Below are 18,404 nucleotides of genomic sequence, written 5' to 3'. Positions count from 1 at the left end.
GCTCAAGGGTGGAAATGCCTTTGGGTGAAGGCACTATGAGCAGTAAAGGAATGGGACAGATTATATGGTCTAATTTGGCATTTCAGTTTAAAACCGCCCAAATACTAGAAAGAAGAAAAGGAAGTTACGGCTGGGCAGCTACCTGTTTATAAGGAGAAGATCTGGGGGTCTGAGGTGAACCCCAGTTCAGTGTATCTGCTGTTATATGTCTGTCCCCAGAGCTACCTTAATTGAGGCTAATGTCCAGAACAAATGGGTGAGTGGTCACCCTTCCCTGAGCTAGTCGAACTGTACCTGGAATGCTGTGTTCTGGAGGCCAGCCCTTAATGGGAACACTGAGTCACGGAAAGATGTCTGGGGACCAGACAGGCTGGGAAGGGTCTGGACACCATGTCCTGTGAAGAAAGAGTCACAGCTGAACGCCGTGGAGAAGGGCAAAATCTGGGGGATTTAATTCCTTAGCTTCTCATCCTGTCACAGTGAGGACTAAGTGATCTCTTCTGGGTGGCTGTGAGGAGCAGGACCAGGACCAATGGACAAAGTCACTGGGAGGCAGAGCCAGTGCAAAGAACAGGAGGTGAAGAGAGTGGAGCAATGGTGCAGGGGTGGGTGCTGTGGCAGGTGTGCCGGGGCGAGGCCTCACTGTCAGGGGGCTCTCAACCGGGGATGGAGAGGCTGCAGAAAGGATTCTTCTAAGGCAGAAGTTTCTACCTGGAAGCTCTGGAGGGCAGGTGCGGTCGGGTGTGTATGTGTGCAGGGCACACATGTGTGCTTGCGTATGGACAGGGGCCACAGCTTCCTTGAGATTCTCTAGTCTGTCAGACCCAGCAAGATTCAGTAGGCTGGACCGCGCGGCACCTCCAGGGCCCCTGCTCACTCTAAGATGCCCCCGCCCCAATGTAGGTGCACAAACATCCCCAGTGAGGAGGGATAAAGAAAAATTCAGTGGCAGAAGGAAATAGGGGCTCTCCAGGACTGAAGATGGCACTATGAGTCCCCCCTCCCTCCCCTGCCAGGAGATGCCATGAAATCCAATTACGCAAACCTCCACTTGGCAAACTTGGAGCAGACATTCCTCCCCTTCCTGACGCTGGAGTGCCCCAGCACCCCAACTGCAAGGGATCCAGGGATCCTACCTTTGTCACACACCAGGTGGGGGGACTGACACAGGACCAGCCACGTCATTTGTGGGGCTCAATGCCAAATGAAAATCGAAGCCCCCTCTTTCAAAAAGTATTAAGAATTTCATGATGGTAGTGGTACAGTATTAAACCAAGTGGGCCCCTCTTATGTGTGGCGCCTAGGGAGTAGGTCAGACACCCAAGAAGCTGGCCTGACTGGATCAGAGATGGTCCCACAGTGAGTTGGAAGCTCATTCAGTCTAAACCTCAGGCCTCCTGAGCCCTGCCCCATCCCCAGCCCCCTTTCTCTATCACATCCCAGCCCCTCACCCTTGCCCTCTGAGCTTAGCTGGCTTTGGACATCTAGCTACAGCCAGGGGATGGGGACCGAGGGGAGGGAAGGCTGGTGAGGGCCTCGTGGCTCCTCACACCCCAAGGTCTCTGGTTCTATAGTGCTAGGCAAGAGAGGCCTGACCTCGGGCGCCTGGGTGGCTCAGTCGTTAAGCGTCTGCCTTCGGCTCAGGTCATGATCCCAGGGTCCTGGGATCGAGTCCCACATCGGGCTCCCTGCTCGGCAAGAAGCCTGCTTCTCCCTCTCCCATTCCCCCTGCTTGTGTTCCTGTTCTCGCTATTTCTCTCTCTATCAAATAAAAAAAAAAAAAAAAAAGAGAGGCCTGACCTCTCCCAGGCCTGAAAATTCCTCTGGTTCCGTGGGCCTGGTCCACCTGGGCAGCTCTGTACCACGCTCAGCTGATGGTGCAGGGGTGGGAGACAGCACCAAGAAGAGGGAAGGAGGCCCCAGAGACAAGCTCTGGCAACCTCACGATTTCACACCCACTCTGCCCAGGGCCACCGACAGCAGTCAGAGCCAGGTCATTCTTTACGAGACTCAGCAGAGCCTGGGGAGTGGTTGAACACTGTCCGGGTCAGATCTGCTTTTAGAAAGACCACACTGCCAAGTGGGGAGAAGGAGAAATTGAGATGGCAAGTCTGGAGAGGAGGCTGCTTGATGAGTGATGCTGTGGGTCAGGGAAGAGAGGATATGGGTTTGAACAGACAACAGACATGGGGAGGGCAGGGAGGAGACTGGCCTGGGAGATGGCTGGCAGGACTGAGGGCCTTTCAGTACTCCCGGGATGTGGGGAGTAAGTCTGGAGGTGAGCCCAGTTTTCTGGCTTAAGTGGCTAAATAAATGGTACTCTGCCATTCAGGGAGACAGATGTAGCAGAACACTTGGTTACAACTGGCTGACCTTGGTGACAGTCAAACTGACCTGTATGAAAAGGAACAGGGGAGTGGGCTGGCTCCTACAACTGAACAGTATGAGGGTGGATTTCACTCACTTTAGTCACACCTGGACCCCAGGGCCCAACCCATATCATCAGTATATGCTCTCCCCTTCTCTTGGCTCAGGTACTCTGTGCTGACTGTTCTTGATGGCTCTTCTTGCATTGCCACAGGATGACCACCAGCCTCATGGTCACAAGGTGGCTGCCAACACCTCTCTGAGCTATATCCTTCGAGGTTTAAGTCATATAGAAATCAAACATGGGCTGGTGTCTTAGCATCTCCGTGAAAGCACTGAGACTCACTCTGGTTGGGCCAGCTTAGATCACATGCCGGCCCCTGAACCAGTCACTGTGGTTGTGCTCACTGGCTTGGACCTGGTCCATGAGCTCTGCTGGAGCCATGTGGACCACAGAGACTAAGAGGGGAAGTGGTAGATCCCAAAGACACACTGTGGCTCTTGCCAGAGTAGAGGGAAACAGATGCCAAGGGGACAAACCACATCTTCCAGCTTTGCGGGCGGCACGGGAAGAACAGCAGGCTGGGGGAAGACAAGACCCGAGTCCAGGCTCGAATGAGTTATGTAGCAGCTTTGGCTCAACCGGAGGGAAATGCTCAGCAGGCAGCAGGGTGGGGAAGACCCGGGCCGCAGAGACCTGCACGTTGCCGGCGTGCAGGGGCTGAGAGACAAGCTTAAGAGGGCAAATAATGCTTCGGACTCTGGAGTCATTCTGGACTCCCTGCCTCGGGAACAGCAAGTCCAGCCGAGTGAGAGCCTCTTCCTCCCTTTGCGTGCCAGGATTTGGCAGTGGAGCAGCCCCGGCCGTCCTGCATTGAGCAACACCCCAGCTCCATCTTCCAACACGAGATTGCTTTGCACCTTCCTCTCCCTTAGTTGCTATCAGGACACGAATATATCTGACAGTGAAATGAGCCACTGATGTTGCAAAGGAACAAGATCCATGCCAGGCCTTGGTGCCAGGCCATGACGTGACAGAGCCAGGGTCCCTCCAGGCTGACGAACACAGGCCAACACCTCACTAAGAGTCAGAGGGACAGGTAACTCCAAAGGCGGACAGTGTTGGTGACTCCTCTTGCCTCTCTTCAGCCAGCAGGTCTTTTGCTCTCGTCCTTTCTCCTTCTCCTTGAATGAAGACAAACGGAATGCTTGTGGGGGGACGGGGGCAGCCATCTTGCAATCACAGTGTGACAAGAACGTATGGAAAGACAGAATGAGCCTCCCTCCCTCACGGCACTGTGAAGCCACCATATCAGCCCTGAAATGCCTAACTCTGAGCATCCTTCTACATAAGACTAATAAGACCTTGAATTTTATTAAGTCACTGTTTTTCAGCTCGCAGCTGCATGCAAGTCCTAACTGATAGACCCAACTAACTGTTGGCATTAAAGCCATGCCTATGGGCCCCTCGCAAGAGGATCCTGGGAAATGTGGCTCAAGAATGTGGAGAGAAAACCCATAGAAGCGATTGAGATGAGTCTGGGGTGGGTGGGAACTAAGAAACATGGTGGGGCGGCCAGAACCCCCGAGGAGACCGGGCTAGAGCAAGCCAAATACAATGGTGAGACGCAGGGACATGTGGAGGAAACTTTTCAAGGGATTTCGTATATGAGAGGCCCTTGACCTTGGCAGGAGAGGTTCAGTGCAGGGCTGGGGACAGAAGCCAAACCACACAGTGTGATAGAATCCCAGCCCTCGGCAGCTCACTCGTGGGGGATGGGTGCTTGGGGAAGGATGACGCAATGTGAGGAAGTGGCTCCTTGGCCAGTTGCTGTCCTGTCCTGCCTGCAAAGACCATTTCCCCTCCTTGCCTCCAGGCCGAAGTCTAAATTCTTCAGCTTAGCATCTGAGCCAGCCGAGATAGGGCCCCAGCCAGGATGTGGCTCGCCCTCCTAGCCTCCCTTCCCCATGTTTCAGCAACACCACCACCCACCCTTCCTGGCCCTGCCACCCTCCCCTTGGACCGCCTTCCCCTGCCAATCCATGGCCTGCTCAACCTTTCAAGATGGCACAGATGTCACCCTTCTATGATGACAAAGAGATCGATCCCTTTTTTTAAGGCTCCTTCCATCTCTCTGTGTCCACCTCGAATCAAAATTTCGTGGGTCCAAGTGGGTTTTACTCCCTGGGGTAGGCACAGTGTCTGATTGTCTGGCACATGTGGGGCCAGTAGCCTTGGTGAGTGGTCCTGGGCCGGTGACAGTATGCCTTCCATGGAGCTCCCAGGTTCAAGGGGAACATGTGGGTATTCTCAGGTCCACATCTGTCCCTTCCACTCCCACATAGCTGGCTTTGGAGAGCTCAGGAAGGAAGCAGAGCAATCAGCAGAGAAGCACGAGGGCTTTCTTCCCTTCTCCTCTCTGGAGATTTCCCAGAGGGCAGCTGCATCCTCCCTCTCGTTTTAGAACAAGAAGATGCGATTGTGACCAAATTTAGAAAATAACCAAAAATTAAAATGAAATACAACCCATATTTTAAAATCCGTTCTGACAACTCCACCCCGCTCAAAGGAGTGTCTCCTCGGAGCCACGTGGGTGAGGGATCAGCAGCAGAAGCAGCAGCAAGGCGGGCTGGGACGTCACAGGCTCGGAGGCTGTTGGGGAGCAGAGGGTCTTCCCACCAAAGACACACAGGCCTGCCCCACCAACACACGGGTGGGATGGGGAGACCCCCGGGGAAGGTGGGGCCGGGCATAGGGCAGAAGCACCCCAACTCAAGGAAGCATCTTCTTGGCTTCTTATTTCTGCCAATAGCTGGGGAGGAAGGATGCTTCTGGAAGCCAGCTCAGAGACCAACCACAGTGGATGGGCTCCTCCTTAGCACAAGGCTACTTTTAGCACATTCTTCTGCTGTGTTTTGTGGGGAACAGAGGGAAACCCAGGGAACCAAACAAACAGTGTCACCCACCTCATATAATAATCATAGCAACCAGGTACTGGGGGAGTACTGTGTCCTAGGAGCCGAGCTAGGAGGTTGGTTGGGTCCTTTTTGTTTTTTGTTTTTAAATATTGTTGCCAGGAATTCTACATGAGTTATGTTGCCTCAGAGTGATTGCTATAAGGAAAAAAACGTCTTTGTGAGACAGAATGAAGGAGACGAATTTGTCGGGAACAACCATAAAGGCTTGCTTTGCATGTATAGCATTCAATAAGCAACTTTAGTAAGGTTGTCAGGAATGCTAGTGTGTCCTCTGGATATATTAATAAAGATAAAGAGGCCAGATGAAGGGAGGTGATAATCTTCTGAACTCAGTTCCCATCAGTCCAAATGAGACCCATAATCTCTGAGCCTGTTTCTTCCCCTATAAATTGGAGCTAGAAGATATCTCCTTAGAAAGGTTGTTGTAAAGATTAAACGAAGGAATGTATGAAAAGCAAGCAGTGCAATGCCTTGCAAACCGTGTACACTTAATAAATGGCAATGATCATACTTGTAATGATAAGCCCCGGCATTTAAAAATGGAGTTTAGGTTTTCACCCAGAGGTGGGAAGAATCTGTGGAAACATTGTCTTCACACATCTGAACCCTGGTATGGGCAGAGGAAGGAGACTAATTTTGCTTTTCCCCAAAGGACAGAACCAGGTTCACTTGGCAAAAGCTAATACTGAGCCAATTCCAACCCAGTGAAAGGGATGGTGGTAACAAAAAAAGAACTGGAAGGAAATAGTTCCAAATGGTGCTGTCTCTGGGTAGCGAGAATTTAAGTGATTTCTTTAGATTCTTGCATAGTTTCTGATTTTTCAGCTAAACCTGTATCTTTCCAATAACTGGGGAAAAGTGAAGTGTTGGGGGCAAGAGACAGTGGATGTCAGGTATACGCTAGTACAAAAGGGAGTCTAGACTTCATTTGAGAGTCTACCAAATATGAATCTCATTCCCAGGCAGCAAAAACCTGAAATCCTTTTCCTGGCAAAGGCGATGCGGCAGGGGAGCGCCCTCCTGTGCGCTGGCCACCCCTGCCCTCACCCTCAGGGACAGAGGGCAGATAGCGGAGTCCAGATAGCGGAGTCACTGAGTCCAGCTGGCTCTACAGGAAGGTCTCAAAGGCCCGTGAGGTGGGGAGGGAGCTCTTCAACCCCGCATTAGGGCCAGCCAAGTCTCCCTCTTGGGGTAAATCACCATCAGAGCGTGGCAGGTGGAGCCTTCCCTCAACTTGCAATTCCGAAAACAGCCTGAGTTGGCTCTAAAAGGCAGGTGAGCGAGTGCTGGTGATGGGACAGGCATTGGAACTGACAGCAACGGACGCGGATTCTGGCCCCAGTTTCATCTCCCTGCTCTGTGTGATGCGGGGTAAGCCCCTTCCCTCCCTGGACTTTGGGGTTCCCATCTATAGTTTCAAGAGATTGGACGCAATGGGTTCTAAGCTGTTTTCCAGCTCAGGATCGGCAGCTGGAAGCCGCAGGCTCTTGGCCATACTTTCTTGAAGTCTCCACGGTCCACTGGACCTCAGAAAGTCTTTCAACCCCACTGTTCTAGCCTTGCCTTTAATAGAGCCACATCTGGAGTGTATCTCCTCTGATCGCTGTTTTGTACAGTTCTTCACAGCTGGATCCCCATAAATCAATTTGTTCTGCAGATGAGTTCCCAGAACTGTCCAGAATCTTACCCAGAAAGGGCAGTTTTATCTCCCTTCAGCTTCTGGTTCCAAAAGGAGCTTGCTGAGCCCATTCCATGTCAGGGCAGGCTCCCCTGGTCTTCCCAATCCCATGGCCTGCTGGGGTTTTGCAGCGTGGCCCGGGCTCACACTCCCGTCCCCTACCTGTGGGCACAGAGGATGAACCAGCCTGGGGACCCCCTTCCGAGCCCCTCTTAGGAAGCAGTGCTCTCACCGGACAGTGAAAAGACTGGACTAAAATGACCCCCCCAAGTCCCCTGCAGTTCTTGAGTTCAGAGTTTTCCCACAGATGAATAATTACAAGAAGAGACAAGTTGAAAGTTAATTTCCCTACAGATGGAGAGGGAAGGAGGCTGGGAAGCCTCCAAGGACTTTTGCTCATTTGTTCAGCCACAAGGCAGCAAACAACACAGAATCTGACTTTTATGAAGAGCAACTGTTCCACAGGCAGAGGTCCGAGATACACCTCGTTGTTTCTAATGGCTTCCCTGGTACCCAGGAGATCTCTGAGTGCCAGCAATTCTGAGTCTTTGGCCAGTAAGTGGTCCCTGAGCACCTGTCCTCCTGGGTGCTCTAGGCTCCCAGCTTTGCCCACCTCATCTCATGTAATGTTCACAACCCCCTTAGAGTGATGTATGAGTACTGCCTCTGTCTTACAGATGAGGACTTGCGGTTCAGAGGGGTTAGGACACTTGCCCAAAGTCACACAGCTGGGGAGTGACCAATCAGAATTTATATCCAGATCTGTCCTTCCACAAATGCCAACCTCTCTGAAATCTGGCCTGCTAAATAAAGCCAAATCTAGGTCCCTAATTATTTCCCCACTAACAAGAGTTTGGACTGAGACTCCATTTGGGAGAATTTTTAAAGATAACTTTTTTTTTAAAGATTTTATTTATTTATTCATGAGAGACAGAGAGAGAGAGAGAGGCAGAGGGAGAAGCAGGCTCCCAAGGAGCAGGAAGCCCGATGTGGGACTCGATCCCAGGACCCTGAGATCATGACCTGAGCCGAAGGCAGACGCTTAACCATATGAGCCACCCAGGCGCCCTTTAAAGATAATTTTTACCAAATGTACTCAGTTAGCTTGAGTACATGTACTTTGCTTAAAAAGTCTAATAGTCCTCAAGGTTTGTAATAAAATCAGTAGTCCTCTGCCTACCCGTCCCCACCCCATCTAGATCTGGCTCCCAAGAGAGCCTCTACTCAACATTTCAAGCTATTTCTTCCAGTATTTGTCCCTGTATTTCAAATAATACATCAGCCCTGCTTTCTCATGATTTTTCTGTTTTAGATCATTATTATTGACTTCCTATTATGGAAAATGAAGGTTCCCTTACAGCGTCTCTCCCAGTCTTGCTGCCCGCCCCCACACATGTGCACACAGACACGCGTGAGTGCACGCACACATACACTGCCCCGCCCTGCCCCACAGCCTTCCTAATGTCATTTTATTGCTCTCAGGGCATCTGGGGCAGCCATAGCTAGCCTTGACCTCTGCAGCAGTGGAGAATGGAGTCTACCTTTGGTTAAATGGAGCAGATTTAATGCAAATACCCATCTTCCCTGCTCCCAGAACTCCAGTGAAAACCACAGCCCATAAGAATGGTTTGAAGGAATGAGGCTGGCTGGCCTACAGCACAGAAGACTCAGACACGTCTTCTCTCTCCTTGAATCTCCGAGGGGCTGAGAGAGCAAACACGCTGGGTGGCCTCCTAGGGGGATCCAGAGCAATACGGGAAATTTCAGGGAGATGGATTTCAGTTTCATGAGCCATTTGAGAACAGAACGGGCCGCCTAAAAAGGGAAGAGCATCCCTCCCAGTGGCAGTGGACAAGCTAGGGTCACTGACCACAGGCTGGGGGCCAGGAGGGAGTCCTGCATCGCGAGTGAGTTGAACATATGACTTCTAAAGTCCCTTCAAACTCCATAACCCAGTAGTTTGCTTCCTTTTCTAACAGTTGGCAATTAGACCCCAGTGTTGCTTTGCAATCACTCTTGAGTTAATAACCAGAGCTGCCCAAAAGACACACCCCTCTGGCAATTTCTTTTTGGGATACTGAAATAACTGTCTTGATTCTAATGAGCAATCAGTTCCACTGACCTTTGCCTCATAAAAGAAGGTTCGAGATGATTCACAGAGGAATCATGACATGGCAGATGGGACACAACTCCCTGTCCCACGGGTTTGAAACACTCTGAAGGCAGATCGATGCTGAATGGAGCAATTGCAGTTGACCTGGCCATGGACTGCCGGCCTCCCTGCTCCGCAGCAAGAAGCTCAAGGGAGAAGCTGCAGAGATGCCTCCCAAACCCTGCATTCCCTTTCTTGCCTCATTTGGAAGAGAGGGCAGGCTGTGGGTGTGGGCAAAAGGGGATGGTACCTGGACAGCTGCCCATGAAGGAGCAGGTCAGAACCGTTGGCCACTCTGCACTTGGGCCCCTGTCCCCGGTTCTGCTCCCAGACTCGGCGCTTTCAAAAGAAATGAGCTTGCCCGGAGACAGGAATCCACTGTGACCTCCTGCGCCGTCCAAGCGGGACAGACTCAGTAATCCTCAGGCCATAACCGGCAGTGTGGCGTAACTGGACCAAAAGGGAAGAAGGGACGCGGCCGGCAGGGGGTATGGGCTGTAGACTCGGGCGGGTCGTCCCCTGCCCTCCAGGAGCCAGAGGGACAGAGCCCTTATCACTGAGCTCTGGCCTAAGACCGTCTGCGTTCAGATCCCAGCACAGCCATCGATTAGCTGTGTGACCTTAGACAAGTTCCCTACCCTCTCTGAGGCTCAGTGTTCTCGCCTTTTAAAATGGAGGGTGGAGAGGGGAGGACTAACACCTTCCTCACCGGGGGTTTTGAGAATTAAATTAGATCCTTTATATGAATGCCTAGAGCACTGCCCAACTCATGCAATTATCATCCTCATCCTCATCGTCATCCTCATCATTAGCAGCAATAGCTGCAGCAGGAGACAGGAGAGAGCAATCCTCATCCAGTTGACTTCATAGGATCAAACAAAATAAAACCCTTGAAAACAAAACTAAAGTTGTGTACAAGTGTGAGAGATTTCGTGTGTAGTGCGCTAACCCTCTTAGACATGAGGAGATGGAAGAGGCCGGTATTTCCAACCCCACTTGTTAAATAAATATTGTGACTCTGATATAGCGAGGCACGTGGCCAGGTCTTTAGAACTTTCTATCAAGATTGGTAACTCATTTTATTTTATAATTTAACAGAATATGGCAAGGCCAATTTCTGAAGAGACAATGTTTTTTTAAAAAGAGTACCAACTGAACACTTTAAGAAAAACACACCCAGACCAAATTTAAAATATGGGTGACCAGATGGAATGACAGGGATTGACAAAGAAAATGCTGTCCCTAACTTGCTGTGTGACCTCGGGCAAACCCCTTCCCTCCCTGGCCTCAGCTTCCCCATCAGCTACATTGGGCACAGGATGACCTCTGGGTGCCTTCCAGGTCTGCCTCCCGTGGACCCATGATTTGGAGGGTTGTTTAGACCAGTAGAGTTGGCCTCAGTGAAAGCCCTGTTAACGTTTCCTGAGCTGACAACACCATCTGGCGTGTGTGTGAGGGAAAGACACTAGTGACTAGCCAACCTGGAGCTTTCTTCTCTCCTTTTTCTCACTTGAATATCCGGCTACTCAAAATACGGCCCACAGACCAGCAGCACTGGCATCTCCCGGGAGCTCGTGAGAAATGCAGAATCTCAAGGCCCATCCCAGACCTACTAAACATGCATCTGCCTCTTAACAAGATGTCAGGTGATCCTGTGCATGTTCGAGTGTGAGAAGCACTGCTTTCATCGGAGGGAGAAAGGAAGCTAGTTGGTGCAAGCAATTTAACACATACTCAACCCGTAAAGAAATTCAGAATTGACTCATATAAATAAAACAAATCCTTCCCAGCTGATATCTAAGGAGCTCTTCATGTGATGAAGGTTTCATTTCTTGGGAATTTTTACAAGTTTTCAAAAAGGAACCTTCTTTTAAAAAAAAAAAAGATTTTATTTGAGATAGAGTGAGAGTGAGTGAGAGAAAGCACAAGCCAGGGAAGGGGCAGAGGGAGAGGGAGAAGCAGGCTCTCCACTGAGCAGGGAGCCTGATGCGGGACTCGATCCCAGGACCCTGGGATCACACCCAAGCCAAAGGCAAATGCTTAACCGACTGAGCCACGCAGGAGCCCCAGAAAGGAACCTTCGTTAATGGTAAGTAGGCATCTGATCACAAGAATGGCATCGCTGAACCTGCATTGTCTACATTGTCATTGTGGTACTAATCACACTGAGGAGTATGCTTCCAGAAATTCAACATGAACTCTGTCACTCTGAGCTCCCAGAGGCCATCCTCAGTCCTAGCCACCTGGACCTATCACAGCATGGTGGCTGGCTTCTTCAGAGCCAGCTGGAGAATCTCTCAGCAAACGACTTCTAGGAGCTGAGGATCTTGTTCCTGTAATCATAAAGACCCAAATTCTGCCCACAAAGAATGAGCTTAGAAGAAGACCCCAGGCCTCAGAAGAGACAGCAACCCCCACAGACACCTTGATTTTAGCCCACGAGCCCAGAGCAGAGAACCCAGCTAAGTGATGCCCAGGCCAATGACCTACAGGTAAATGAGGGCTATTGTAAGCCACTAAGTTTGTGGTGATTTGTTACAGAGCAATAGGAAACAAATACGGATTTTGGTACCTGGACGTGAGATGCTGCTGTAACAAATACCTAGCATGGGGGAGTGGCTTTGGCAATGAACAGTGGGAGAAAGCTGGAGGAATTTTGCAGAACGTGATAGGAAAGGCTAAGTTTCCTTGAACAGACTGTCTGTAGAAATATGGATGTTGAGGACACTGTTGGTGAAGCATCAGAAGGATTGATTAGAAGAGAGTGAGGACCGCATTATTGGAAACAGGAGCAAAGGGACCCTTATTTTATGCTGCAGAAAGTTTAGCAAAGGGGCGCCTGGGTGGCTCAGTCGTTAAGCGCCTGCCTTCGGCTCAGGTCGTGATCCCCGGGTCCTGGGATCGAGCCCCACATCGGGCTCCCTGCTCGGTGGGAAGCCTGCTTCTCCTTCTCCCACTCCCCCTGCTTGTGTTCCCTCTCTTGCTGTGTCTTTCTATCAAATAAATAAAATCTTAAAAAAAAAAAAAGAAAGAAAGAAAGAAAGCTTAGCAAAACTGCCTGCAGTTATGTAGAATTGATAAGGGATGAACCTGGTATATAGCGAAGGAGATTTCCAGGCAGTGCGGAAGGTGCTTCCTGCTCTCTTCTCACTACTCACAGTAGAACCCAAGAGGAGACGGATAGAGTTACACAAAAATGAAGTAGGACTAAATGATTCAGAAAATTCTCAGCCTCGGGGCGCCTGGGTGGTTCAGTCAGTGAAATGGCTGCCTTCGGCTCAGGTCATGATCCCAGGGTCCTGGGATCGAGCCCCGCATCGGGCTCCTTCCTCAGCAGGGAGCCTGCTTCTTCCTCTCCCTCTGCCTGCCGCTCCCCCTGCTTGTGCTCTCCCTCTCTCTATCTCTATCAAATAAATAAATAAAATCTTAAAAAAAAAGAAAAGAAAATTCTCGGCCTCTCCAGATGGCAAAAGATGCTAAAACTCAGAAGGGCTGCTGAACGTGTGGCACAGAGAGAAGGCCCAGTGTGTGACTGCACCACCTTTTGTTAGAACCTCAAAGCGAACGAAAGGTCAGGACGTTCAGCCCCACCGAGGGCCCTTTAAGAGATTAGGGGTGTGGGCACCTCAAAGGTCTTCTCAGCTGAGCCAGGGGCATCTAGGAAGCTTGCAGAGAAAAAGAGAGACCTGTGGATGTGGCTTCTGTCTAGTGGGGTAAAAAGAAACGAATTCATACAAGCTGCCCAAAGTTCTCAAGAAAATTATTTCAGCAGAAAGCCTGCCACCTTGGACTAAAAAGGGACAGTGAGAGTACACAATGAAAGGAGAGTCTTGGACCCCCAAAACTCCACTGGGGGGTGCAGATTGGTAAAACTACTCCATCGCAACCATGTCACCTTTCCTAAAAAAGGAAGGAGGGCAAGAGTTGGGGAGCTGTGTGCCCAGAAGAAAGAGGCAAGAGTTCCAGAGAATTCTTCCCAGGTCTTGAAGCTGAGTCCAGAGAAGTGAAACATTTACCTGGCTAGATTTCAAGAGCGTTATGGACCCATGGCTCCTTCCGACCTTTATGTCCCCTGTCTGAGATGGAATGTCTGTAACCATTGTCCCGTGCCTTCCCACTGCCGTGTGCTGGCCGTGGCAGAGCTAAGAACCTGTCCCTTGGCTTCCCAGGCCCACGAGTGGAGGGGAACCGTGTCCTGGCCACTGCACCTGCTGGGGGACACCCGGGAGCCCTCATCTGGACCTGGACCTGACTTAGGTTTTTGGACTTTCAGCTGATTCGGATGATTAGATTCAGATGATGCAATTTTGGACTTTGTACTCATACTGTAATGAGATGAGACTCAGGAACCTGGGGAGGGAGTGAATGTATTTTTCACATGGAAGGGGCGTCAACTACTTGGGGGCCAGAGGGTGGGCTGTGGTAGGCAGAAGGCTTAGATGAGCTCCACGTTTCCTGCCTCCTGGCGAACATGCTCTGTGTGGTCTCCTCCCCTGGAGTGGGGCAGGACCTCGGAATGTAATGGGATACCACTGCACTGGAGAACTTTTGTGGATGTGTAATTCATGTCTTGAATCAGATGGCTTTTGAGTTAAGAGATGGAAGATTATCCTGGGTCAAACTGACCTAATCAAGTGAGCCCTTAAAAGAGCTAAGAATAAGCAGCAGGCACTCTCCCACAGGCCTTAAAGAAGCAAACCGTCTCTTTGTGGAGAGGGCCACATGGCGGGGAGCAGAAAGTGACCTTTTAGAGCTGAGGTCCTCAGTTCTGTGGCCCCAGGGAATTGAATTCCACCAACAACCAGGGAGCTTGGAGGAGGACCCTGAGTCTCAGATGAGATCACAGCCAAGGTGGACACCTCAACTGCAGCCTTGGGAGCCCCTGAGCAGAGAATCTAGTCAAGCCATGCCCCAAATCGGACCTATAGAAACTGCAAGATAATGTCTTTAATGTCTTTAAGCTGCTATGGTACAAAGGCTTCAAAGTAGTTATTACGAATATATTCAAAGAATTTTTAAAAACCATATTCAAAGAACTAAAGGAAAATGTGCTTGTAACAATGAGTCAAATTTCAAACACAGAAACTGGATACTACGAAAAAGAACCAAGTGGATATTCAGAGGTGAGAAGTACAATAACTGAAAGAAAATGACACGAGGGGACTCAGATTCACAGGAAGTAATGAACAGCATGGAAATGATACAGATGTGGGTAAATAGAAGAGACTGTGTGTGTATATATATATATATATATATTATATACACACATATGTATATATATTTTTTCCTCTTTTTTCTATTATTTAAATAATTAAAATAATTCAAAGTAATAATTATATCATTTGATTGAGTTTATAACATATATGTACGTCTACAATAACACAGAGGAGGGGGTAGGAAATGGAGTTACACTAATACAAATTTGCTAAATTTTACTGGAATTAACTCGATACTCTACTGAAGAAGATTGTGATAAATTTGGGAAGCATACTGCAATCCTTAGGGTAACTAAAAAATGTAGCTAAGAAATCAACCTTCTTAAGGACATTCTTATCCCCATGATGCAGATGAGGAAATGAGTCCAGGAAGGTGAAATGACCTGCCATAGCTAAGGCTGGCCCCCAGGACTCCTGGCTCCACGCACCGGGACTGGGGGCCAATTCACACCTTCCAGTGGGTCAGGTGGAGACACCCAGGCTCAGATTCCCCATCCATCAGTGAAGGGAAATGTTCTTCAAAAAGTAAATTGCCGCCCAGTCTGTAAGAATACTTCCCTTGATACCCTAAAAATATTTTTATTAGTTTTCTACCCTAAAAATCACCACGTTAAGTTGATAGCAGGAGTAAGAGGGATGACTCTCAAACCAAACTGATGAGCAGCGATGCCCAGTGAACGCACACAAAAATGCACGTTTAGCCTCCTTGCACTCTTTTTTTTTTTTTAATATTTTATTTGTTTGACAGAGCATAAGCAGAGGGAGAGAGAGGGAGAAGCAGGCTCCCTGCTGAGCAAGGAGCCCGATGCGGGACTCGATCCCAGGACCCTGGGATCATGACCTGGGCCCCAAAGGCAGACGCTTAACCAACTGAGTCACCCAGGCATCCCCTCCTTGCACTCTTTATGGATTTGGTCAGCATCCATTTTACGCCTGCCTGAATTGTCTTCCCACGCCCTGGGAGGGGCTGACACCCCTTCATCCAGCTCAGACTGACACGCAGAAAGGGTAAAATATGCAGAACATAAAATTTCTCACTTTCACCACTTACGAGAGAACTGAGCTATGCTGGAAGGGGCTCATACCATAGTCCTGCCTGCCAATGAGCTATTTAATCCCATAAAGATAAAATAACTAAAGTACTTAATATTTATTTTTGAATAAACACCCACTGATGCTTATTGCGCTTCACATATTATAATGTGTTATTTATGAAACTAGAAATTTTTTTTTAAAGATTTTTTTTTTTTTTAATTTATTTGAGACAGAGAGAATGAGAGAGAGAGAACACATGAGAGGGGGGAGGGTCAGAGGCAGAAGCAGGCTCCCTGCTGAGCAGGGAGCCCGATGCGGGACTCGATCCAGGGACTCCAGGATCATGACCTGAGCCGAAGGCAGTCGCTTAACCAACTGAGCCACCCAGGCGCCCCTGAAACTAGAAATTTAATTAGCCCATACTGCATGCCAGGGACTAAACTAAGCCCACATCTGCTCTGTTATTTCATTCTCGTGACTCCCTTCCACGCTTGGTTTCATTATTCTCATTCTACAGAAGAAGAAACCGAAGTTCAGAGTGGCATCAGATTGATGCTAGCCAGGTAAGTAGGAGTCCTTCTGGGTGATTGTTAAACTGGACCCCCCAGAGAAGGCAGGATGCTTTAAAAAAGAGCCCGAGGCCACACAGGTTGATACTTTTTAGTCAAGTACACCTCTGTCTTCATCGCTCACATCTGATTGGCTACAAAAGCAAAGATCTGCAATGTCTTCCTATTGTTCTTTGAATTGTTCACAGTGATGTCATCAGGTTGACAAGATCCCAGAAGTGGATCTGGGCTAGTTCGGCAGCAGCTACTACAGCACAGAACTGAACACGGGTGTAAGGACCAAATACTATTAATGAACACATTTGAAAACTGTGTTTCGTATAGCACAGTACATTTCTCCTGGATGCCAATGTGTAATTAAAACATAAAATGACACGAATGTGTTTTAAAGTCACGGAGGTGATTTCTGAAAGCCCCCAGCCATGACACAGCGAGGCATTGTCTGGAGGCCACCGTGTGTGCCAGAAGCTGATGGTGACTCGCTAAGTCGTGCTGTGCCTTTGAGATTTCAGCTTTGGTTAGTCCTCTTTAGCTAACAGAGACATTCGCTGGAGTCTTGACTATGGTGGTGACACATAACCAAATAGCATTCCTTATTTAAATAAACCTGGAATATCTCAACAATGTGAAGGAATCAATACAATGTTCCCAGTGTCCATCTGTCTACGCCCGAGAAAAAACTAACCCAATGTTTGAGGTGTTGTCAGTTTACGTAGAGTATGCTACGTGAGTCTAATTTCCACCCACGCAAACATCTTAATGCCTGGGAATCCTTGCAGACACCAAAAATAGAATATTTACCTTTTTTGCCAGGGATTGTAATTGAAATGCACGACAGAGGAACACACATCTTGATAGAAAAATATTTAAAGGTTTTAATTCTCTGAATACCAAGAGTTAACATTTTATGACTACCCTTTGAAAATAGGGTATTTAGGAGCAATTCTGAAGTTTTCAAAATCAGTAAAAAGCTTCTTAAATCCAACATCACTTTCACAGGTTTTAAGTAACTTTCTTATCAAAGGAAAGCAGCCAGCTTTGGGGTGGGTCTGTCACTGGACTCTGCTAAGTCTCTCTTGGGCAGAGTCCAGGGGCCTTCCCACTCCTTCCATGAGCTCCTTGTACCGTGACACTTTATCACATGTGTTCCTTGAAGAACCATTTCTGATGTTCGGAGTCGGTGCAGTCCCGCAAGAGGGGTACGAAACTGTCACTACTGAACGTCTTCCTCTCAGCCTGAATGCATTTATTGGACTGTACATGAAATAACGAACCATCCTACAAGAGATAATAAACTATGGATATGTAAGAGAAATGCAAATAATTCCCCAGAAAATATCTTTTTCCTTACAATGTGTTCTTAAGAGCTCAGGTGATTTTTATCACTTCAGAAGCATTTAGTGAGCTCTAAGTGTCTGCCCTGCGCTAAGGCGACTCGGGACCATGCGTACATAGGAAGGGCCAGGCGTGTGCAGGTGTGGTAGGCTCCCCTGTAGCCGGAAGCTCAGCTCCAGGGGCCCCAACTCCACCGTCAGGGCTGGTGGTGCCACCTGCTGGCCACTCTGGGGATCTGTCAGACTCCATGTCTCCTCCCTACTGCTCTTCTTTTCCTTCAGGGAAATCAGGATCAAAGAGATCTCTTATTAACCTCTTTCACTTCCCTCAGGTCAACTAATTACATCCCTGGTGATCTCTTTCTTTTAGGTTTTTAAATGCAGACTCAGGAAACTTGGCTGTAGTCCCAGCTCAGCCAGAGAACAGCTGGGTGAGGGGGTAAGTCACTAGCGAGGACATGGGTTCTGTGGGACCATGCCCATTTCCCCAACCCCAAAGATCATGGTCTTCTTTAATGCCTTCTCTTCTTTTTCTCAACTGTTGCTGAGTTAACTCAGCAAGCCTCTCCCCCGGTCCTGGAGTTTTTTTCCCCTCCACCTGTCTCTGTCGTAAGCTGTACACCCCAGGGAACTTCATCGTGGCTGAGGAGCAAATGGGCAGAATGAGTGACATATCTGTTCTAGGGAAAGAGAAACTTTGGAAATAGAATTATATGCAGAAGAATCTCAAAAATATTAACCTTTCAAACCCTTAAGAGAGCTCCCAAGTTGCCCTCAGAGTACCAAGAAAGAAAATGATTAAATACAGCCTCCTTTCTCCCACCCTGCTAAGGAAACGTACTGTTCCTTAAATGGTCACTGAAATTTAAGATAAAATTTTAATGACATTTCAAACCAATTTTATGATTTCTAGCTTGCATGACTCTTCCTCGAGGGCTTACAAACAGCTTCCAGCTAGAAGAAAGAAGAGAAGGAGACGGGGGCAGGCGCTGCAGAGAACCACAGACCGGGGGTGTCTTCCCTCTTATTTTTAATATCAGATGGATAGCACCATAGTGCAAGGCTTGTCCAGGT

General features: G+C 48.9%; 1 protein-coding gene across 1 annotated transcript in view; it reads right to left on the bottom strand.

Annotated features, from left to right (window-relative positions):
* Positions 1-16,847: 16,847 nt before the first annotated feature.
* GALNT12 (polypeptide N-acetylgalactosaminyltransferase 12) overlaps positions 16,848-18,404 on the bottom strand; it is a 35,006-nt gene continuing 33,449 nt past the window's right edge. The window contains exon 9 of the mRNA XM_081804079.1: positions 16,848-17,274. Coding sequence (XP_081660205.1) covers positions 17,134-17,274 — 141 coding nt within the window. The 3' untranslated portion in view covers positions 16,848-17,133. The remainder of the gene's footprint in view (positions 17,275-18,404) is intronic.

Source organism: Leptonychotes weddellii, chromosome 14, assembly GCF_054177405.1.
Source record: "Leptonychotes weddellii isolate Sample4059 chromosome 14, ASM5417740v2, whole genome shotgun sequence".
NCBI lineage: Eukaryota > Metazoa > Chordata > Mammalia > Carnivora > Phocidae > Leptonychotes > Leptonychotes weddellii.
This window is presented reverse-complemented; position numbering and strand designations above follow the sequence as displayed.